The sequence below is a fragment of the Carcharodon carcharias genome, chromosome 4, assembly GCF_017639515.1.
Source record: "Carcharodon carcharias isolate sCarCar2 chromosome 4, sCarCar2.pri, whole genome shotgun sequence".
Taxonomy (NCBI): domain Eukaryota; kingdom Metazoa; phylum Chordata; class Chondrichthyes; order Lamniformes; family Lamnidae; genus Carcharodon; species Carcharodon carcharias.
In genome coordinates, this window is record NC_054470.1 from 73,692,366 (window position 1) to 73,716,549 (window position 24,184).

The 24,184-nt window shown below is 41.1% G+C and overlaps 1 protein-coding gene and 1 long non-coding RNA gene across 4 annotated transcripts in view; one reads left to right on the forward strand and one right to left on the reverse strand.

Moving 5' to 3' along the window:
- The window catches only part of LOC121276912, a 66,209-nt gene extending 62,280 nt beyond the window's left edge, over positions 1-3,929 (reverse strand). Inside the window, exon 1 of the long non-coding RNA XR_005942749.1 lies at positions 3,656-3,929. This is a non-coding gene — a long non-coding RNA (uncharacterized LOC121276912). The remainder of the gene's footprint in view (positions 1-3,655) is intronic.
- LOC121276910 overlaps positions 1-24,184 on the forward strand; it is a 144,881-nt gene that overhangs the window by 108,930 nt on the left and 11,767 nt on the right. For all 3 annotated transcript variants that reach the window (XM_041185556.1, XM_041185555.1, XM_041185557.1), the window contains 3 exons: positions 7,146-8,334; positions 9,977-10,077; positions 11,166-11,225. In XM_041185556.1, coding sequence (XP_041041490.1) covers positions 7,146-8,334; positions 9,977-10,077; positions 11,166-11,225 — 1,350 coding nt within the window. The remainder of the gene's footprint in view (positions 1-7,145; positions 8,335-9,976; positions 10,078-11,165; positions 11,226-24,184) is intronic.

Here is a 24,184-nt window from a genome sequence, read left to right on the forward strand (position 1 = left end):
AGTATATTTTTGTTCTTTCCTTTGCATTTTCCTCTGTTAAGAGCAAATGGTCATTTACCACTCACTCTAGCTCTTCCAGCGGCATATTCTTCTGATTAAAGGTGTGAGCCAGCCCATTCTCCTCGTTCCCCCAATAGTCAACCTCCCCTCTCCTCAAAGTTTGGAAACCTCTACTTTAAATAAATATGCCTCCTTCCCCATACATTTGCTGTTTTTTGTTTCTCTAACCATAGAATGGCTACGGAACAGAAGTCAGTCATTCAGCCCATCATGTCTGTGCTGGTTTTATGTAAGAACAACTCGGCTAGCACCTTCCCCTGCTATTTCCTCATTACAATGCAAAATGTTCTCTTGTTAATTATCCAGTTCCCTTCTGAAAGCCATGATTGAATCTGCCACCACAACACTCTTGGGCACTGCATTCCAGATTCTAGCCATTTGCTACATAAAGAAGCTTTTTCACGTGGTGTTCTTAGTTTTTTTTTATCAATTACCTTAAGTCAGTGTTCTCTGGTTCTCATTTCTTCAGCTAATAGGAACAGTTTCTTCCTATTTACTCTATCTGCACCCTTCATGATTTTGAACACTGTTATTAAATTTCCTCTCAACCTTCTCTTTTCTAAGGAAAACAACCTCTGCTTCGCCAATCTATCCACATAACTGAAATCCCTCATCCCCAGAACCATTCTCTTAAATCTTTTCTGCATCTTCTGCAATATCTTCACATCCTTCCTAAAGTGTGGTGCCTAGAATTGGACACAATACGCTAGTTGAGGCCGAGCAAGTATTTTATAAAAATTCACCATAACGCCCTTGCTTTTGTGCTTTATGCCTCTATAAAGTCCCCTTATTAACCACTTGCTCAACCTGCCCTACCACTTTGAATGATTTGGGCATAATATAGCCCCAGGCCCCTCAGCTCCTGCACCCTCTTTACAGCTGTACCCTTTATATGAATCTTTCCTTGTTCTTCTTATGAAAATGTATCACTTCAAACTTCTGCATCAAATTTCATCTGCCACGTTTCCACCATTCCATCAGCACGACTCTTGATGTCTATCACTATCCCCCTCACAGTTCAGTAATACTTGCAAGTTTTGTGTCATCTGCAGATTTTGAAATTGTGCCCTGCACACCCAAATCTTGGTTATTCATATAGAAAAGCAGATGTCCTAATACTTACCCCTGGGAAACCTCACTTAAATACCTTTCTCTAGTTTAAAAAACATCATTCATCACTACTGTTTCCTGTCACTCAACAACTTCGTTTCCATCATGCCGTGCTCCTTTTTAATTCTATGGGGTTCAACTTTGTTGACAAGCCTGGTGTATGTAGCTTTTTATCAAAAGCCATTTAGAAGTCCATGTACACCACATCAACCCCATTATTCTCATCAACCTTCTGTGTTACCTCATCGAAAAACCTCAATAAAATTAATTAAACACAATTTTCCCATAACAAATCCTGGCTTTCCTTAATTAATCCACACTTACGCAAGTGGCTGCTGAGTTTGTCCAAAATTATTGTTACTAAGCTTTCCCACCACCAAGAATAAATTGACTGACCTGTGGTTGTTGAGTTTATTCTTACACATTTTTTTGAACAAGGGTATAACATTTTTAATTCTGGCACCATCACTGCATCTAAGGAGGATTGGAAGATTATAGGCAGTGCCTTCACGATTTCCTCCCTTACTTCCCTAGTATCCCTGAATGCATCTGATCTGGTCCTGATGACTTGTCAACTTCTGAAGTGGAGCCAACCTTTCTAATACCTCCTTGTCAGTTTTAATAAAAGTGCCTCAATTACCTCATCTTCCTTGGCAGCATCTTGTGTCTTTTTGGTAAAGACAAGTGGAAAATACTAATTTAGCATCTGAGCCTCCATGTGTAAATTCTCTTTTTTGATCCCTAATTGGTCCTAGTCCTCCTTTTACTGCACTTTTATTATTGATAAGCCTGTCAAAGACTTTTGGATTCCCTTTAATTTTAGCTGACAATCTCTTCTCTTACTCTGCCTTTGCTGCTGTTACTTTTTTCATTTCCCCTCTGATCTTTCTATATTAACCCTGGTTCTCACTCGTATCATTAACATGACATCTGTCACAATGCACCATTGTACTGCTTCATCTTATTCTCCACCTCTTTCATCATCCAGAGAGCTCTGGCTTTGTTTGTCCTGGTTTTTCCCCTCACTGAAATATACCTCAACAGTAGTCAACCATCTCCTCCTTAAAGACGTTCCATTGTTCATTTTCCATTTTGCCTACCAATCTTTGGCTAAATCCATTCTCATCCGATATTGCTCTCTCCCAATTAATTATTTAAACTCTGCTTCTTTTCCATAGCTGACCTAAACCATATAATACTATGATCTAAATGTTCCCCTACTGACAGTCGATCCACTTGTTCCACCTCATTTCCCCAGGACCAGATCCAGCAATATCTACTTCCTCATTGGACTGGCACCGTAATGATCTTGCCTTTACTATCCCAGTTTACATTAGGCTAATTAAAGTTCCCCATTAAAACTAGTTCTTGCATCTCTGTAATATCCTTGCAAATTTGTTCTTCTATGTCTTTTCCACTAGTTTATGGCCTATGGAATACACCCAATAGTGTAATGGTATCTCTATTGTTTCTTCACTCTAACTGAATAGATTTTGTCCTTGACCCTTCTCAGAAATCCTCTCTCTCCAGAAATGTAATATTCTCCTTAATCAATACTGCTACTTCTCCTTTCTTTTCTTCCCTATCTTTCCGGAACACCTTGTATCCAGGATTATTTTGTACCCAGTCCTGCTGCTTTTTAAAGCCGTATCTCCATTATTGCCACATGAAGCTCAAGGCAGGGTTGAATAATTAATATTGAATGATATGGGTGTAATCAGAAGACAAGTACGGGGAAAAATATTGGAGTACATACATAGCGTGCCAGCTTTGCCTATGCATAACACTTTTGTATCTGGCACAGGATTGTGGGTTTGGGTTTATCTAGTCTGATGCTGCAATGCAATGTCATTAGAGGTCCTGTTTTTCATTAAACCAAAGTTGTTTGTCTAGTTCAGGTGAATATTAAAAATCCCCAGTGCTATTTGAAGAGCTTGGAGTTTTTTTGAGTCCTGACAAATGTTTCTTCCTTAAAACTAAGAAACGCATTGAATATTTTATACGTTTATAATACAGGATAACTGCCACTGTTGTCTAACATAATTTACTTCAAAGTAATTAATTGTGAGAATTTTCAATGTGGTAGGAAGTATATAAGTGCAATTAATTTTATTATTGTGCTAAAGCAGGGATCACCAACGTAACAGGACAATTTGGAGTACCAAAACTATAATTTTAGTAATTGCTGGTCCTCCTGGCTAAAACAATGGCCAGCAATTTACGCAAGCTGATGATTCCACGATTGCCAGTGGAATCAAACAGAAAATTGGTTCTCTCGCCAAAACAAAGAAAAATTAACTATGTCAATAGACGATTTCAAAGTGATATGCAAAGGCATTTCGATAAATCTGAAGCATCTAGAAAGGGACATTCGCCATTCATATATCAGACTTCTACACCCGGCAATGCTTACGAATAATCCTAAGAAGTGCATTGTACGGAAACTTTCAAAGTAGCAATCCAAAGTGACTAAAATGTTACATACCTAGAATAAATAGTACTGCAAAAAACCGTGTAGATTGAAAAAATATTTGAAAGTATCAGTCCGCAAACCATTTTTGCGAGAAGTACACTGGTTGGCCAGACAGCAAATGGGCGGGCTGCTGAATCGAAACGTCGTGGAAGGGTTCAGACTGGTTGGAGCCTTGGGTGGGAATTAAGAGAAAACTTTCGAGAAGGTTTTCTTTGCTGAAGAAGCTTGCTTCGGATGTCCAGTAAGTGCAAACTTATTCGAGCAAGATTACCGCTAGATTTGCATTTCCTCCCCTTCCAAATGAGCTAGTTTCTGTACACACCCACACACGTACATGTGTGATTAGATAAGAGGCTGTTATTTTCAGATGTACAACTAGGAGGTATTTCAGTTCATGAGGAGCACCACAAACTGGGAGATACCAGTAACCCAATTGGTGGCAATCGCCAATTTAGATCCACAGGGCAAGGCTTTTCCCGCCCAAACACGCTTCGTCCTATCAGACAGGCAGCATTTTATCCAGCTTGATCGTAGACCGTATGTCGCATTTTTGTCCTTGGCTTATATTTCGTTTCTTTACATTTTACTGCGTTCTTGTATAACCTGTGATCCTGAATCCGTAACTGCAAAAACTGGGAGTCTAGCTTCTCATAAGTAATGTATGTATGAGAATCCTTAGCAATTTTTTGGAGGGTGTGTCTTTTATTGGCGTTGCTCACCAAAAAATGTTATTTAAACGTCGTTAACTACAAGATGTATGGCAAATCTCGACTGAAATTTGGGTACAGTTGCGTGCTAATTTTCCTATTCTCGCCGAATAACACCAGAAAGCATTTAACCTAATCAAAATTCAACAGTTTAGAAAATTGGGCTAAGATTATACCTTGTAAGCGTATAGACTCAACACCGTGGGCAAAGTGAACAAATAAATGCACTTAAAAAAAATCTGCCCAGCATTTCCTGTTGTACAATCCCCCACAGACTTTTCCTCCTACTCAATTTTGCAAAGCTTTGCATCCCATATCCCATATCACATATTTAAACCAGATACTGCAAATAACAAACATTTTTTCCTGGAATTGATTAGTGATGGAATATTGAATATAATTGCAGTTCAAGTTCTGACAACCTCATGTCCTTAGGATCAATCTTTATATCCCGCTCTTTGGTCTTAACTGTAAAATATAAAAAGTTCTAACAATGTAGTATTTCACAAAAAGCTATTGATCAAATTTTGGAATGTGATATGTTTGAAACAATCATGGAATTTATATTAATATGAACAGAATTTCACCCAGTCAGTGTGAACCAGTGACCCTCCAAAGTCACGTGCTTGGGCTGTAGCATGTTAGTTTTCTAGTTTAGCGTGTCATTAATTTTCTTTTGTGTGAAGTAAGTGCGTAATGCATCTACAAAAAAAGCATTACAGTTGACTAGTTTACACACCAGAGTGGCCTCCAAGTGTTGGATATAATTAATGTGTACCACTGCAGTATTACAGATACTGAAGCAGTCAGGTGTCTGCATGCAGCAAGACCTGGGCAACATTCAGGCATGGGCTGATAGGTATTGTGTGGCATGAATGTTATCTCCAACAAAAAAAATAATCCGACCACCCCACCGCTTAACTATTGAACAGCATTGCTATCAACATCCTAGGGCTACCATTGGCCAGAAACCTAACTGGGCCAGCCATATAAATATTGGCTAGTATAACAGGTCAGACGCTGGGAATTATGTGGCAGTAATTTATTTGACTCCTCAGCCTGTCCTACATTTTCAAGGCACAATCAAAAGTGTGATGGAATGTTCTCACTTGCCTGGATGGGTACAGCTCTAACAACGCTCAAGGAGCTTGACATTATCCAAGGCAAAGCAGTATACTTGATTGGCATTCCATCCTCTACCTTAAACATTTACTCCCAAACAGTAGCAGCAGTGTGCATCATCTACAAGATGCACTGCAGCAACTTGCCAAGGCTTCTTCAGTAGCACCTCCCAGACTCTGATCTCTATCACCTAGAAGGACAACAGCAGGTGCATGGGAACATCTCCAAATCATTCACCATCGTGTCTTGGAGCAATATTGCCATTCATTTACTGTCAGTGGGTCAGAAGCCTGGAACTCCCACTCTAACAGTACTGTGGGTGTACCTACACCACATAGACTGAAGTAGTTGAAGAAGGTGGCTCACCACTACTACCTTGAGGGAACTTAAGGGTGGGCAATAAATGCTGACCTTGCCAGCGATGTGCACGTTCTAAGAATAAATTTAAAGGGAGTGACAAAACTTAATTGGAATAGCTCTACAGAGAGCATTGATAAAACATTGCATTTACATGCCTTATATGTAGGGACATTTAGAAGGCTTTGTAGATGTGGTTAGATGAAGTAGGATGGGCGGAGGCGCTAGTGGTTTTGGTGCATTTTTAGTTGCAGGCTTGCAGAAGAGAGGCCCGTGACGACATCATCATCAAGCGCAGGGACATCTTTCCCCTCATGCCGCAGTGCTGCTGGTGCTAGTACAGTGTCCAGTATTTTTGGGGTCTGACAGTGTCCACCCTAGCTAGAAAATAAAGGGGAAGAAGTTTTGCTACAGATATACAAAGCACTGGCCAAGGCGCATCTTTGTACAGTTCTGGGTCCTGCATCTTAGAAACACAATGCTGGCCTTGAAAGCTTGTAGTGCAGATTTATTAAAAAGTTACTGGCCTTCCAACATTAAATTGAGGAAATATTCAGAATACAAAACTAGTTTGTTAGAATATAATAATTTAAAGGGTGACTTGAGATTTTTAGATTTTGATGGGGTAGAGAGAAACTTGTTCTGTTAGCAGGTGAGTATAGGATGGCGATGTAATCTTGAAAATCAGAGGCCAGGCCATTCAGGAGAGAAATTGGAAAATGCTCCTTCGCACATAGGTTGATAGGAGTGTGGAACTCTCCCCAGAAAATGCAGCAGATTCTAGCTCAAAGAGCAATTTTAGATCTGATTTTTTTTTTTTTTGCTCAGTAATGGTATAAAATGATGTGGAACCAAGGTTAGATGGATGGATAAAGATACAGATCAGTCATGCTCTCGCTGAATAGCAGAACAGGCTCCAGGGGCTCAACAGCCTATTCCAGAGATTTAAGCAAATAATCTTAGACTGGCACTTCACTGCAAAACTATGTTACGCTGAGGTGCTGACTTTCAGGTGAGGCTCCATCTACCCAGTCAAGTGAATGTGAAAGATCTCATGACACTATTTGAGGAAGGACAAGGGAGCCTGTGTTTTTTAACCATAATTTAAACAAATTATCTGCTCGTTATCTCATTGCTGTTTGTGGTACCTTAGTATGAACAAATTGGGTACTGCGTTTACCTACATTCCAATAGTGATTACATATTCAAAGTACTTCATGGTCTGTAAAGCACTTTGGGAAACCTGAGATGAAGTGAACTATTTTTAAAGACAAATTCCTTTGAATATTGCTTTGAATATTGGCTTTTTATTTCAGTGAAAAAGAAAGAAATGTCAGAAAAGCGAACTTGGCCAAAGAAACCATATTCTAAGAAATACATCCCTTATGAATTTGGTGAGAATCTTCCACAAGATAATGCTGTGGAGGTATATACAAGAAGCCGCCGTCCTACCAGACCACCATCAAAGTGGTGGGTAGTACAGCATGATGACAACTACTCGCAAAAGAGATTGAAGACAGATTATTTGACAGAACTGGATGATAGTTTAAAAGACCGGACGGCAAAGCCTTTAATATCACAAATGAAGGAAAAGGAGAGGGGTTTGAAAATAAGATCTTCACATGCACAAGCAAAGCCCTTGAAGAGTGAAATGCGTAGTTCAGAGGAGCAAAATTTTGAAGAAGATGTTTTTGAAAATGATTCTTCTCCAAGTAGCCCACCACATACCCTGTCAAAACTTAAACGGCAGCAAGGGACAGCTAATCAACATGATAATTCAGGTAGGCCATCACATTACCAGTCAGAACCCACAGGTCAGTGGGGCATAGCTAATCAACAGGACAATGGTTCAGATAGTGTATCAGTTAAGGAGCAACGTAGAAAACAGAAGTATTCCTCAGCGTCATCCATACCAAAAAAGCGATTGTTTTCTGAGGTTGAAGAAGAAAAGGGAAAACCCTTTGACATGCACCTGCCCAAAAAACAAAAATCTAGGCTGAAGGTTCACGATTTCAACATGCAAGATCAAAATAAAATGCAAGAGGAGGAGGAATACAGTCCACTTTCAAGACCCGCATATGTTTGTACAACTTCAAGGCAAACTAAGGACTATATCTCTTTACCATCCAAGCCATCATTACAAAAGCCCTTTCGAGAATCCTTTGCATCTTCTGCTGCAACTTATGTTGACAGAAATAATGCACAAAGACCTGCAACTGTCAAGGTCTCTCCAGGAATTAAAAACCAGATTGTAACTAGTGCCAGAAAGTCCTTCACAAAATCTGCTAATGAACTTTGTGTAAGTACCCAGGTGTCTCCTGGTACTCCAAATCAGGCTGTAATGAGATCCAGAAATTATAAAGCTATGAAGTACCGAGATGAAACTGTCCCCCCTCAGCACTGTGAACAGCCAACAGATATAAATGAGGAAGATGTTAAACCAGGACCCAGCACTTCTGTGCAAAGCAAGAGGACTTTAAAGCAAGGACTTCCCCACGATAATTTGTAAGTAAACAAATTTGTTCAGAGACTTGGGTATTGTAATGAATGTGCTTAAATTATAGCCTTCAAACATTTGGCTTATGGGTATTATCTAGCAATTAACCAGCAATGGAAAAATATTTTGAGCTGGTGAATGATCTACAGTTATCTATGGTGCTTTTATATGTGATAAATACATGTTACTGGTTTAAAGAAAAATTGTAGGAATTTATGATAGTTTAGGTTCTTCTCCCCCCCCCCCCTCCATTTTTTGGTTGGTTGGGTTGATTTGGTTGGTGGAGTCTGGTGCATGTGTCAAGGGTAATGCCCCCAGCACGCTGCTCCCAGCCTAGTTACTGGGCTCTTAACAATGGGGTGGGCGCCATTGGTATGGGGAGATGGTGCAACAACTGGGTGGAAGCTAAGGAAAGAGGATGGTATGGTGAGGGCAGGGTGAGGAGAAGAGTGGAGAGTGGGATAGGGCATGGGCAGTGGCATGGGAGGGACTTCTGGGTCGGATTGTGTTGGTGGGATGGTATGGAGTTAAGAGAAGGTGGTGGCAGGGTGGAATAGGGGCAGGGAGAATGACGGAGAGGAGGAAATGAAATTGGAGATTGGGAATGGGGGTGGCATAGAAAGAAAGGGTGGGGTGTGGATTTAAAGAAGAACAGGTATCACCTGTTTAAAGTTCATTCTAATAGCATTTTTTTGTTTTAGCATGGCTGAACAACAGAATTTAACTAGTGCTTCCTGCATTTTTGTTTAACTGTGGCTACTGTACATGTGGCAAGAACTGTCTTGTAATTGTGCATGCTTAGCTTTTTGCTTTAAACACACTGCTGTTTTACTCCTTGCCCTGCTTGCTGCTTCCTTCTGACTCCTCGCTGCTTCCTTCTGACCCTTCGCTGCTTCCCATTCACAGGTCTCTGCTGAACCCTTGAACTGGGGGAATCAGGAGGGTCAGCGACTGGGACGGAGTAGGAGACGGAAGTGGCGACAGTGGTAGCGACTGGGAGGGAGTGAGCTAGATGGTGATGGGTGGAAAGTGGGAGGGAGTGATGGGGGAGGGAGTGAGAGGGGTGGTGAGCAGAACATAAATAGAAAGAATAAAAATTCAGATGCAGACACGATGGGCTGAATGAACTCTCCCTGTAACCTTCTAAGGTTTCTAAGAGTTGTCAATAGGATTTTTGGGCTAGTTAGGTTCAAGGCAGCCTATAGGTTTTCAGGAATGTAACCCACTCTTATTACCTGCTTTCTTATGGAAAAGTGATATTCATTTAGCATGTTTTGGTTTGGCACGCCAATATTTTGGAACTTGGGATAGCTCTACCGTTGCAATAAAAATGCTAATGTCACTGCAAATGTTTTCTGGGTCTCTGCTAATTAGTAATGCTTACAACTGCAGAGAACAGTATATATATTATTTGTTTTATTTTGTGGGTGGTGGATAACTTATACATCAGCTGGTGGTGTTTTCAGTAAATAATTCATATACTATACATCACTTTCATGTAGGCTGAGAGAGTTTTAAGATAGGCACACAGGTGGAATTGAGAACAATGCATTTATTAACATTCCAATATAAAAACATTGGTAGTCTCTGCATAATTTCCAATTCAAGTGTTTCAGCAGTAATAAGTTCCAGGTTGCTTTTTATTTTCAGGCCTGTTTTTAATCGCAGTGGGCCAGGACCATGTGCAAATTATGAAGAAGAGTCTTCTGACGCAAATGGTAGTGGATACTTAGATCATAGAGAAACAATGGGTATGAATAAATATATGCTGCTGAAAATATGTTTTAGTTTAAACACAAGAACAACCTAAAAGCATTCTTCCAAAGAAATTCATGTCATTGTTATAATTTTGGTTCAATGATATTGTCTCTTCTAGCCCCCTGCTATCTTGTCCAAAAGCTAATTTTCTGTATGTTGGTAGATTGTTCATTCTTTTTTGGGTGGCTAGGTGAAGAGGGATAGGAACATCCTAGCTAAAACCTGACTGTGTCCGCATCTGATATTCACTCTACTGCCTTCTCCAGCAGGGATCACAAGATAACTATCACGAGTGGAAATTGCATCTAATTTCTTTTTTCTCGCTGGCTGGAGAAGTAAACGTCATTGTAATGATACCCACTACCACCTGAACAGATAAATAGCTCTAAACTATGAATCAAACATGGGACCCACCATTCTGTTAAGCTCAACTCCATTTTATCCTTTTAGCTACTTATTGCTGAAGTTTCCTTTTTCCTTAGCTGTCCATGGCAGGTTTCTTGGCTAATATGTCAATGCATCTCCACGTTGTCTTCTGCTGCCTATGTCAAGTGGATGTGGTTCTGCTGAGCTCTTCCACTTTTGATCAGTGGCAGCTTCCAGTTTTAAAGTCAAATGTAACAGGTTTTTTCCAAGTGATTGATGGAATCGAAATATTTATATTGTCTTCCAAAACTTACATGATTCTCAGAAGTATGATCTTCACAAGAAGGTCTGTAATAGTTCATTCATGAAAAAGTTAGGTCTCAGATTCCTTCTCTAAGCTTATGTCCAGGGCGGACAGGAAGTGTACTTGTAGCCAGCAGGTCTAGTGCGCCTATCAAAATAAAATGGGTTTGCTGGGTGTATTTGGACTATTATATCATGATCCAGATAGCCTAGTTGAACAACGGGAAGGGAGGAAGAAATTCCCTCTTGTCCATCACTGACTTAGTTGTTCTGGAGGGAACTCCAATAGGGAACTAACCCAAGTAGGGCCCTGTCTAATTGCATTGATTTGTAATTAGGAGTTGAATTATTTTCAAAGAATGAGGAAGATCATGTCTGCATTTCCATTTACACTCTTCTTTCTTTCTTCCAGACTTTGGTGATGCCAATGAGGATGACAGTTATACAAAAGACAGTGCCAGTGAGGAAAATGGTTAGTTCAGCACAGGCCTAAAGTTTGTACACTGTTTAAAAAAAATGCTTTGAGTTACTGGTGATGCTATGATCAGTTTGACTTAATTGACAACCTTCTTGCCTCAGCGTCAGATGGCTGTGGGTTCAAGCCCACTCCATGTCTTGACCACGTAATCTAGACAGATGCAAGTGCAAAACTGAGAAAATGCTGCATTGCTTAAAGTATTTAATTTTTTGATGAGTCAGTTTACTTGTTTTCGATCATTGAGGTAAATTTTTGAAGATCACATGCTACCATTCAAAAGGGAGCAGCGACTTGTCTGATTTTCTGGTAAATAACTCCATTAGCACTACAAAAACAGATTAATTGGTCATTTATCACCTTGTGTGTGGAATCTTACTGTCTGTGACTTGGTAGCTGTATTTTGCTACGCAAAAATTACTGCATTTCAAAGTAAATTATTGTCTATCTGAGAAACACTAGTCACTCTAGCCTGCCTGGTCATTGTGAGATCATAGCTGATCTCTGATATAGCTCTTTCATGCCCATCTTTGCTCCACATCCTTTATATCTTTGGTAAGCACAAGTCAATCGATTTCAGCATCAAAACTAACACATGATCTAGCACAGTGCTTTCCCAATTGTGGGTTGCAACACCCAGTTGTGTCCTAAGATGAGATTTTGAGGTCGCGAACTCCGTGGCTGCTATGAAACTCCGACTGATTTCTGATAGCTGTGTGGCCCCTTTAAATCCTCGTTGACCCCGCCACCATTCAACAACTCTGGTACTCCCCAAATTTTTTTAGCCCTGGGTCACACAATGTCTGAGGCATTAAAATGGGGTCACATTGACAAAAAATTTGTGAAGCACTGATCTGGTATCAGTTGTTTGAGGAAGAGAGGTCTAAGCTTCAACCACCCTTTATGTGTCAAAGAGGGGAAGTGGTAGTGTAATGGTAGTATCACTGGACTTGTAATCCAGAGACCTAGGGTAAGGCTCTGGGGACCTTGGTTCGAATCCCACCACAGCAAACTGAGTTTGAATTCAATAAAAATCTGGAATTAAAGGTCTAATGATGACCATGAAACCATTGTTAATTGTCGTGAAAACCCATCTGGTTCCTAGCGAAGGAAATCTGCCATCCTTACCTGGTCTGGTCTACGTGTGACTCCTGATCCACGGCAATGTGTTTGACTCTTTAATGCCCTCAGAAATGGCCTAGCAAGCCACTCCATTGTATTATATTGCTAGAAAGTCGTAAAAAGGAATGGAACCAGACAGACCACTGGGCATTGACGTATGCATCGGAAACAACAACAGCAAACTCAGGCCTGTAGACTTTGCAAAGTCCTCCTTGCTAACATCTGGGGTCTTGTGCCAAAATTGGGAGAGCTGTCTCAGACTAATCAAGCCAACAGCCCGACATAATCATACCCTCAGAATCATACTTTACAGACTATGTCCCAGTCCCTACCCATTGCTATCCCTGGGAATGTCCTGTTCCACTAGCAGGACAGACCCAGCAGAGTTGACGGCACAGTGTTGTAAAATCACGAGGGAGTCACCCTGGGAGCCCTTAACATTGACTCGGGACCACATGAAATCCCATGACATCAGGCAAAACATGGGTAAGGAAACCTCCTGCTGATTACCACGTACCCCACTCTAGCATTACCACCAAGCCAGGGGATCAATCTAGATTCAGTGAAGAATGCAGGAGGGCATGACAGGAGCAGCACCAGGCATACCTAAAAATTAGGTATTAAGCTGGTGAAGCTAGAACATAGCAAGCGATAAACACTTGAGCGAACCCACAACCAACAGATCAGATCTCAACTCTGCCATATCCAGTCATGAATGGTGGTAGACAACTCAGCAACTCACAAGAAGAGGAGGCTACATAAATATTCCCATCCTCGATGATGAGGGAGTCAAACGCATCAGTGCAAAAGATAAGGCTGAAGCATTTGTAGCAATCTTTAGCCAGAAGTGCCAAGTGGATGATCCATCTCAGCCTCCTCCCAAGGTCCCCAGCATCACTGATGCCAGTCTTCAGCCAATTTGATTCACTCCAAGTATGTATCAAGAAATGGCTCAAGGCACTGGATACTGCAAAGGCTATGGGCCTTGACAATATTCTGGAAATACTACTGAAGACCTGTGCTCAGAACTTGCTGCGCCCTAGCCAAGCTTTTCCAGTACAACTGCAATGCTGGCATCTATCCAGCAATATGGAAAATTGCCCAGGTATGTCCTGTATGCAAAAAGCAGGACAGATCCAACCCAGCCAGTTACTGCCCCATCATTCTACACTCTATTGTCAGCAAGTAATGGAAGGTGTCATCAACAGTGCTATCAAGCGTCACTTGCTTAGCAATAACCTGCTCACTGACACTCAGTTTGGATTCCGCCAGGGCCACTCTGCTCCTGACCTCATTACAGCCTCGGTTCAAAAATGGACAAAAGAGCTGAGCTCCAGAGGTGAGGTGAGAGTGACTGCCCTTGATATCAAGGCAGCATTTGACCGAGTGTGGCATCAAGGAGCCCTAGTGAAACTGCATTCATTGGGAATCGGGGGAAACTCTCTGCTGGTTAGAGTCATACCTAGCAGAAAGAAGGATGGTTGTGGTTGTTGGAGGTCAATCCTCTCAATTCCAGGCCATCATTGCAGGAGTTCGTCAGGATAGCATCCTAAGCCCAACCATCCTCAACTGATTGATCAATGACTTTCCCTCCATCATAAGGACAGAACTGGGGACGTTTGTGGATGATTGTGCATTGTTGAGCACCACTCGCAACTCATCAGGTACTGAAGCAGTTCATCTCCAAATGCAGCAAGACCTGGACAATATAAAATGACAAATAACATTTGCGCCACACAAGTGCCAGGCAATGACCATCTCCAACAAGAGATGATCTAACCATCGCCCCTTGATGTTCAATGACATTACCATCACTGAATCCACCATTACCAACATCCTGTGTGTGTTACCATTGACCAGAAATTAAACAGGACTAGCCATATAAATACTGTGGCTACAGGAGGAGGTCAGAGGCTAGGAATCCTACGTTGAGTAACTCACCTCTTGATCCCCCAAAGTCTGCCCACCATCTACAATGCACAAGTCCGAAGTGTGATGGAATACTTTCCACTTGCCTAGATGAGTGCAGCTCCAATAATACTCAAGCTTGACACCATTCAGGACAAAGCAGCCCGCTTGATTGGCATCCCATCCACAAACATTGACTTCCTCCACCACCGACTCTCAGTGCACTACAGGAACTCGCCAAGGTTCCTTAGACCTTCCAAACCTATGACTGCTACCAACTAGAAGGACCAGGGCAGCAGATAGATAGGAACACCGCCACCTGGAAGTTCTACTCCAAACCACTCACCATCCTGACTTGGAAATATATCACCATTCCTTCATTGTCGCTGGGTGAAAATCCTGGAACTCCCCTAACAGCACAGTAGGTGTATCTACACCACACGGACTGCAGTGGTTCAAGAAGGCAGCTCGCCACCACTTTCTCGAGGGCAATTAGGGATGAGCAATAACTGCTGACCTAGCCAGTGGCGCCCACATTCCAGCAATAAATTTAAAATGTGTTTCCCAACTTCGCTCCTGAAAGGCTCTGTCCCTTAGTCCTCGACTCCCTAGGCAGTTGCTCTCAAACATGTCCATTCCCCTTAATATCTTGAAAACTTCAACTAAATTGCCTCATAACCATCTAAATTCCAGTGAATACAGCCTAGTTTGTTGAATCATTTTTCATAATTTAATTTTTGCAGTCCACATATAATTCAATTACATTTACTCTGCATTCCCTTCAATATATCCGCCCTCAGGCGTGGTGGCTTCTGCCCTCATATCCTCATCTTCGTAATATAAATACAGCATTCCTTTGCACTTTTTGATTATTTTCTGTGTCTGTCCATGACATTTTAGTGATCAATGTGCTTAGGCCCCTTTGGACCTCTGTCGTTTATGGTTTTTCACCATTTAGAAAGTACCCTGATTTATTCTTTTAGCTTTTAGTCTCATTAATTTCTGCAGTACTATATTTTTACTAATATTAATTACTTTATGTCTCAACATTGTCACCCACCTTTGGCCATCTCCTCGGATCTTCTGGCTTCTTGCAAGTCCACTTTACTTTGAGTCTGCTTCCTGCAACTTTCTCTCTTTAATTAGAGCCATTCCCTCTGCTCCTTGCTTTCACCTCCACTGAACAGGACCTGTTCCCATTCCTGTTCTTGATCCTTGACTTAACTGTCTTCCTGAGACTTTCTTTTGTCTCCACTTCCTGGTTTCTGGGACTTCTTTCTGTTCTTTTGGGAAATCTGCTCTCTGCAGCTCCCTTTCCTGTCCAGCTTCTTCACCCTGTGAATCCACAGACCAACTGAACTCAAACTGTTTCTCTGTGCCTCTGCAGGTCTCCTGTTGCTAGGCAACAGCACCGTTTTCCCACTTTGTTTCAACTCCACCCCCCACCCCCCCCCCACAGTTCCCCGCTTCAAAGGTCATAAAATCTCACCAAAATGCAGGTTATACAAAACTTCAGACTTGCTGACTCTGAATTAAGCTAGACCCTGGTTTCACACTTTTAACACACAAATAAAACACAAATTAAACTTAAGCTTAAACCAAAGCTCATCCCTAACACCCACCAACACAACTATAGCTTACTTAAAAATAACTCTAGTTTGTCTAGCTAACTAACTGTTCTTCATCTAGCACCCTGACTACAATCCCGTCATGAATCAGCTCATCCTTTAAGGTTCCCTAATTGCAGTTCCCTGCCAACCTATAAGGTAACGTTGATGAAAAAAATCTGTGCTTTTGCCTGGTCCTTGCTTTCCTTTATTAATTTTGCTGTTTCTATTATTAAATTTTGACAGACAGTATAATAAGAGCCGAAAGCTTTCAGGACTTCACAAGAAGTTGAAGTCTCATCAACCCCCTGCCTTGCTAGCACGTCATTAGATCCTACTGCATAAAGTAATGTACTGACTGGTCCTTGATCTTTTTTGTGGAATTCTGTACCATTTGAGCCCTTTTCCCCAGTTGTCCCAATTTTTAGGTCTGTTGTGAACCTTCTGCACTCTGAAATGGTTCCGGGAGTGGTAGTGTGGATCCATGCTTTTGCTGAGCCCTGGATTTGTTTCTACTTCTGTGCTGCTGATTTCTATTTTGGGCCTGTGCTCATTGCTGTCCGGCCTCCAGGTCTGTGTCTAAGCTTGTTTTTGTTGCTCCTGCGATGTTTTGCTGAGTTGTATTTTTTTCCTTTGTTGTTCCTTCAAGGATCTCTGTTCTTGCCAGCCCTGCATCTTCTGTTTAAGATTTGCTGTGTTATTTATCGCTGTTTTGTTGTGTGGTCAGGACCTTGGGAGGGGCGGGGGAGACCTGGGGACTGTCTGTTATCCCAAAATATGCTGCTCAAGCCTATGGTTTTGCAAAACCACTACTCTCTTTACATTAAGTATTTACACACATGGACCTCTACAGGAGGTTAGAACTACTTCCAGATCGATCTCACTTCTCCATCATGTGATCTGATATCATTATTACGTCAGCATCATGTACGCTTCTGATAGCTCTTCACTCCACTTTAAGTTAACAGGTAATTTTGGCAGTTAATTTTCTCTTGTTTCAGGTGTTCAATTTTTTTTTCTTGGGTTGACCACTTATTTACCCAGTGTAATTAATGGAAGTATTTATCATGCAACACATTACCATGTGTTGTAAGTCAGAACCATGGTATCTTTTACATCCACCTGAGAAGGGGAAAGGGCCACATTCGAAAAATGCCATCTGTACAAGAATACTTGGGTAGAATGTTATCCTTGATTTTTATGCTCAAGACCTGGTGTAGGACTTGAACCTAGAAACTTCTGACTCAGGAAAGAGTGCCATTAAGTGAGCCATAGCTGACTAATTTTTGCCCCCATGCTGTCTAATTTGTAAAACTGAAGGCTAGAGTACAGATATGTTGTTCATCTGCACTATATGTACTAAGGTAGTGAGGCAGATCAAAGCCCTTGTTTCTTAGCTGATTTGTTGCCTTTATTCACTCCTTTCAAAACTAAACTTCATTGTAGATAGCATTAAGCACTGGGAGCCATGAAACTTGAAACCCATGGCGTGGGCAGACCATGAACTGAAGCAGTCCATGTCCAAATGCAGCAAGACCTGGACTATATCCAGGCTTGGGTTGACAAGTGGCAAGTAACATTCGTGCCACATAAGTGCCAGGTAATGACCATCTCCAACAAGAGAGAACCTAACCATTGCCCTTCGACATTCAATGGCATTACCATCGCTGAATCCTCCACTATCAACATCCTGGATGCTACCATCGACCAGAAACTAAACTGACTAGCCATGTAAATATGGTGGCTGCTAGACCTGGTCAGAGGCTAGGAATCCTGTGGCATGTAACTCACCTCCTGATTCCCTTGTCCACCACCTACAAGGCCCAAGTCAGGAGTGTGATGGAATACTCCCCATTTTTCTGGATGAGTGCAGCGCCCACAACACTCAAGAAGCTTGACACTGTCCAGGACAAAGCAGCCCACTTGATTGGCACCACATCCACAAACATTCACTCCCTCGACCACCGACACACAGTAGCAGCAGTGTGTACTATCTACAAGATGCACTGCAGGAATTCATCAAGGCTCCTGAGACAGCACCTTCCAAACCTACAAACACTACCATTTAGAAGGACAGTAGATAGATGGGAACACCACCACCTGGAAGTTCCCCTCCAAGTCACTCACTAACCTGACTTGAAAATTCATTGCCATTCCTTCACTGTCTTTGGCTCAAAATCCTGAAACTCCCTTCCTAACAGCACTGTGGGAGTACCTACACCACATGGACTGTAGCAGTTCAAGAAGGCAGGTCACCACCACCTTCTCAAGGGCAACCAGGGATGGACAATAGATGGTGGCCCAGTCAGTGAAGCCCACAACCCGTGAATTTTTTTTTAAAAGGCAGAGCAGTAAGGTTGGGGGAGAAAAAACTAAAGTTTATGAAAAGCTATTTGTGGGATAAGTCCAGTTCATTTCACTGCATTGAACTAGATATATAGCAATTAATCTGCACTGATGACCAAGCTTCAAACCTTACAATTGACATTAATTGATGTTCTGTTTGATTTCATGCACTGCCTGATAGTATGATGTCCTGAAAAACTTCAGTTACAGAAACTTAAAACTCTATCTCCGGAGTTCAAAATTTCAAACCAAATGGAACATAATTTAGGTGGCTATTTGACCTTCTAATTTTCATCTGCAAATAGACTGTTATCGAGATTGGGATGAGGGATTTACTGGGGTATTGTTTCTTTTGAGTTTGCCATAATACAAGAGCTGTGCAGGTACATCTTGACCAAATGCAGGCTTTCTGCAATACTGTTCTGATGTGACTCTGTTCCTTTTGACTTGTCAGCAGCAGTTCATTTTGGTGTGTTTTGCATGTCTGGAGAACTGTTCTTTAAATGTTTTACTTAATTTGTTGAAGTTCATTTTTATTTAAACTCTTTCATCTTTTGAAGGTTTTATTAAATGTTACAATTTTCAGTGTTTTAACTTTCAGTGCAATTATTATCCCATTGTTTTGGGAGGAAGTTTATTTACTCCCATAGCCTGTGATGAATTAATGTAATTGGAATTGACTGATAGCCACAAAGATATCGAACAATATATCAAAAGTGCTTTCTTATCAGTGTTATTTACCTGAAATCAGCCACTTCAGCCTGCATCGGGTTTACGCCATCTTTTGCATTAGTTTAAAAATGGTGCTAGAAGTCATCTCCTGTCTCAGAAATGGCGACACGGGCCAAATTAATGACTATTGTGAGTTTCCACTAATTGTGTTCGTTACGGGCCTTAAAACAAATCTCTTAACTGGGTTTTTGGAAGCTATAATAGTTGATCTTGTCATGGGAAAATAATAATTTTCATAATATTTTTCTGGTTTATTGTAAGGTAGATTTTTCGGAGAAAGTAGTTGGGTCTCTGTCTGTGACTTAGTTACATTTGAACCCAAGTAGACTGCAAGCTTTGATACATCAAAAGAAGCTAGGGTGCTTGACATGCTAATGAGCAAACATGGATGCTGGTTAGCATGTAAAGTGTGGAGGGAATTTGCATTTATTAGAAAGATGAAGGGAAATTTGGATTTGAAAGGGATCTCAGTCTGCTTTACAACTAACCAGATAAGCAAGGCGAAGGAATGTGTTTAATTTTTCTCCACGGTTACTGCTGACAATATATAGTGACAGTGTGAGAGTTTTTATGTTGTGAGGGAGATACAGTTTCAAAGACTTATGAGACGATAGAATTTGCATATTAAGAAGAGGAGAACATATATAAAGGAGAATGAGGCTGTGTGCCAGGAGAAGGCATTGTGAGATCTAACCGAAACTTGTGAAGTAGCCTTAGTGAAGCCTCCAGTATTTATGCATAAGCCTGTTGTCTACCAACACTGAAGCTGGAGAAAAGCCATTTGGAATTCCACTGTGCAAGGTATTTTGTTAATTTGCCGGATCTGTTTAAAATCTAGAATCTATTTTGGGCTGTTGCCATAAAGGGAGTGTAACTGAGAGTCAGCTTAATTAGGAATTTTAGGAGTAATTATAGTAGTAATTTGTAGTCCTATGTATGTGCTTCAAATCTTTTCGTTTGGCAATAAATATTTTAATTTAGTTTTTAAAAATCTCTAAAAGATCTTGGTGAATTTATTACTTCGGAATTCAGTGCATGCATCTCGAAATAAATGCAAATTGCAAAACTGCTGTGATATCTTAGTCAAGTTTCCCTCATGGATTTGGTCTGCCTGGTACACATCATCTGTAGTGTCATAACAACCTAAACCTTTTTTGGTTAATGGACCCCTTTTCATAGGGTAGTCACAGACCATCCCCATTAAATTATGATACTATATAATACTCATAATATGAAACTGCTTCATGTAAAGATTATTTTAATAATATGTTTAAAAAAAACAGGTAATTACTTAGATGTCAGTCAGATGGGTGTGCCTGCTTCTCACTGCGCAGTCTACCTTTGCATGCTGCCCTCATAGATGAGACAGCAACCCCACTTTGGGCTGCGCTCATGGCACCCGCACTCACTACCACCTCCTGGCTCATTTTATATTATTTTGTAGACCTCCAAGGGCTTGCGTGCACTAATTGAGAACCACTGTACTAGGATGCCAATAGGCACATTTGTAAAGTTTTTGAATATATTATTTTCAATTTATTAGGAGACTGACTGTACACCTGTATAAATTATCATTAAACATAAGTAATATTTTTACAGATAAATATCTGTATTTATCATACAGGTAAATGGTTCTGTATATTTTTCTGTCATTATCGGTGGGGTTATTCAGTTGGTGGATTTGACACTAATTTGCTAATTTTTTGTTATAAACCTGTTTTCAACTGTAAACAATTTGTATCAAGTTACCATTCTTAAATATATAGAGAAACATTTTTAAAAGAATAAAAATTCTTAAAGTACATTACAAAATGTTGCCCAATTGTGACTTTTACATTGGGCAATATGCAAATTAATTTGAGTAGAAATTTGAAGGGGGAAACCATTTCCCAGAATGAGCACGATTGGTGCACAACTTGTGCCTGGATTGCTGACTTCGCCCAAAGCGGAAATCCCAGACCTTTATATCTAATTGACACCAGGAGCATTTAAGGGTTGTTTGCACACTCCTAGTAGGAACATTGATCACAGAGTCTACCACAAGCGAATTTCAACACAGAACCCATGATTTTCAGTATAGTAAGATTACTTGATGGAAAAATAAAAGCGTACCCATTTTGGCTATTGTATCCCATCACAACTGTAAAACACCTGTATTTGTTGTCTAAATCTAGTGAAACTCTTATTGTGTTTTATTTATTCATTCTCTGATGTGGGTGCTGTTGATAAGGTTGGTATTATTGCCTGTTCCCAGTTGACCTGTGATGGCTGTGGTGAGCCACCACCTTGAAGCACTGAATAGGAACAGGAGAAGGCCATTCAGCCCACTGAGCCTACTCTGCCATTAAATAAGATCATGGCTATTCGAACATTTCACTGCCATTTACCCACGCTATCTCCATAATCCTTTACATTATTGTTAATGAGAAATCTGTCAATCTCTATCTTAAACATACTCAATGACTAAGCTTCCCCGGCCTTTGGGGTAGAGAATTCCAAAGATTCACAGCTCCCTGAGTAAAGAAATTCCTCCTCATCTCAGTCCTAAGTGGCTTCCTCCTTATTTTGAAATTGCGTCCCCTGGTTCTAAACTTCCAAATCAGGGTAAACATCATGTAGCCGCTTTACATCTTCCTCACAACACATTCCCGCCTCGCTTTGTATCATCTGCAAACTTGGAAATATTACATTTGGTCCCCACATCCAACTCATTGATATATATTGGAAACAGCTGGGGTCCAAGTACTGATCCTTGTAGTACACTACTAGTCACAGCCTGCCAACTCAAGAATGACTCATTTATTCCTACTGTCTGTTTTCTGCCCCCTTTATCAATTTTGTTAGTAACATCCTTAAAAAACTCCAACAGGTTTGTTAAACACGATTTCCCGTTTGCATATCCATGTTAAATTTGCCCAATCAGAACACGAATATCCAAGTATCCATTTATCACATCCTTTATAATAGATTGTAGCATTTTCCCTATTACTGATGTAAGGCTAACAGGTCTGTAGTTCTCTGTTTTCTCTCTCCCACCCTTCGTAAATAATGGGGTGACATTTACTACCTTCTAATCTTCAGCAATCATTCCAGAATCTTGGAAAATGATTACCAATGCATTCACTATATAGCAACTTCTTTCAATACTCTGGGATACAGAATATCAGGTCCTGGGGACTTATCAACTTTCAGCCCCATTAATTTCTCCAATACAATATTATACTAATTTCCTTCAACTCCTCATTCTCCCTAGTCCCTTGGTGCTCTAAATCTGGGAGATTTCCTGTTTCTTCCTCAGTGAAAACAGACCCAAAGTAATCTTCTGTGCCATTTGTCTATTCCCCATTATGAATTCACCTGACTCTGCCTGTAAGGAACCCACAGTTGTCTTAGCCAAACACTTCCTTTTTACATACCTAATAAGCTTTTGCAGTCTGTTTTTTGCTAGATTGCATTCATATTCTATTCTCTCTATCTTTACCAGTTTCTTGGCCTTCCTTTGCTGTTTTCTAAAAACCTCCACTACTACTTCTGGCAACTTTATAAGTGTTTTCTTCTAATCTGATACAATCCTTTACTTCTTTTGACAGCCACGGTTGACCTTTTTAGGTTTTTGCACCTTGAAGGAATGTATAGGTGCTGTAAGCTATGTAATAGTTCTTTGAAGACTATCCATTGCCTATGTACAGGCATATCTTTTGATGCATTTTCCCAATCCACCTCAGCCAATTGTCCCCCATGCCTTCATAATTTCCTTTGTTCAACTTTAACACCCTTGCTTCAGAGTGAACTATCCCACTTTCAAACATAATTTAAAATTCTATCGTATTGTGATCACTCATCCCCAAACGCTCTTTTACAACAAGGTTATTAATTAGCCCTTTTTCGTTACATAATGCTAGATCTAAAATAGCCTCTAGTCGGCTCCTCAACATACTGCTCTAGAAAACCATCCCTAACACACTTCAGAAACTTGTCTTCTACAGCATTAGTGCTCAATTGGTTTACCCAGTCTATATGCAGATTGAAGTCACCCATGCTACATGCATCTCTCATCTGATTAATAGCATGCCCCACATTATCACTACTGTTCGGTGGCCTATAAACAACTCAACCAATGTCTGCTGCCCTTTGCTGTTTCTTAGCTCCACCCAAACAGGTGCCACACATTGTTCTTCTGATCTGCGATCTTCCCTTACTAATGCACCAATCCCATTCCTTATTATCAGTGCAACTGCACCTCCTTTCCCTTCTTGTCTGTCCTTCCTAAACATGAGTATCATTGAATATCCAGTTCCCAGTCTTGGCCACCATGCAGCCATGTTTCTGTACTGGCAATTATGTCATATCCATTTACCCCTATTTGTGCCTTTAGATTATCTCCCTTATTGCGAATGCTGCGTGCATTCGGGTAGGGTGCCCTTAACTTTATCTTTTTGACATAATTCTGCATTTGAAACATACTCAATGCTCTGTTTTGTTTCTCCTGCCTTCTAGTCTCACTACTACTTCCTGTTACCAACTTTACTTTCTTCCAATTTGGGCCACCCCTTGGGTTCTCCATGTGCGCACACACAAACACACCCCGCCAAGCTAGTTTAAACCCACCCCAACAGTACTAGCAAATCTGCCTGTGAGTATATCAGCCACAGTCCTGGTGAGCTTTAAACTATCCAACTTGTACAGGTCCCACTTGCCCCAGAACCAGTCCCAATGCCTCAGAAATCTGATATCCTGCCTACACCAGTTCTCCAGCCACATATGTAATTGATCAGTCCTCATATTCCTATGCTGAGCTTACTGCTCTTGATGGCCTGCTTTTTAATTTCCTTCCTAACTCCCTGAAATCTGCTTTCAGGACCTCACCTCTCTTCCTACCTATGCAATTGGTACCGATTGGACCACAACTTCTGGCTGATGCCCCTCCCACCGAAGGATGTCCTGTGGCCACTCCGTGACACCAAGGAGGCAACACACCATCCTGGAGTCACATTTAGTGCTGCAGAAATGCCTGCCTGATCCCTGACTATGGCATCCCCTATCACTGTTGCCCTTCCATTCTTCCTCCTCCCCCTGCTGTACAGCAGAGTCGTGATGCCATAGACTTGGCTCTGGCAGCGCTCCCCTGAGGAACCTTCGTCCTCATTAGCATTCAAAATGAAAACCCAATTAGCAAGCACGATAAACTCGGGGGACTCCTGCACTACCAGCCTGGTTCTCTTAGACTGCCCGGCAGTCACC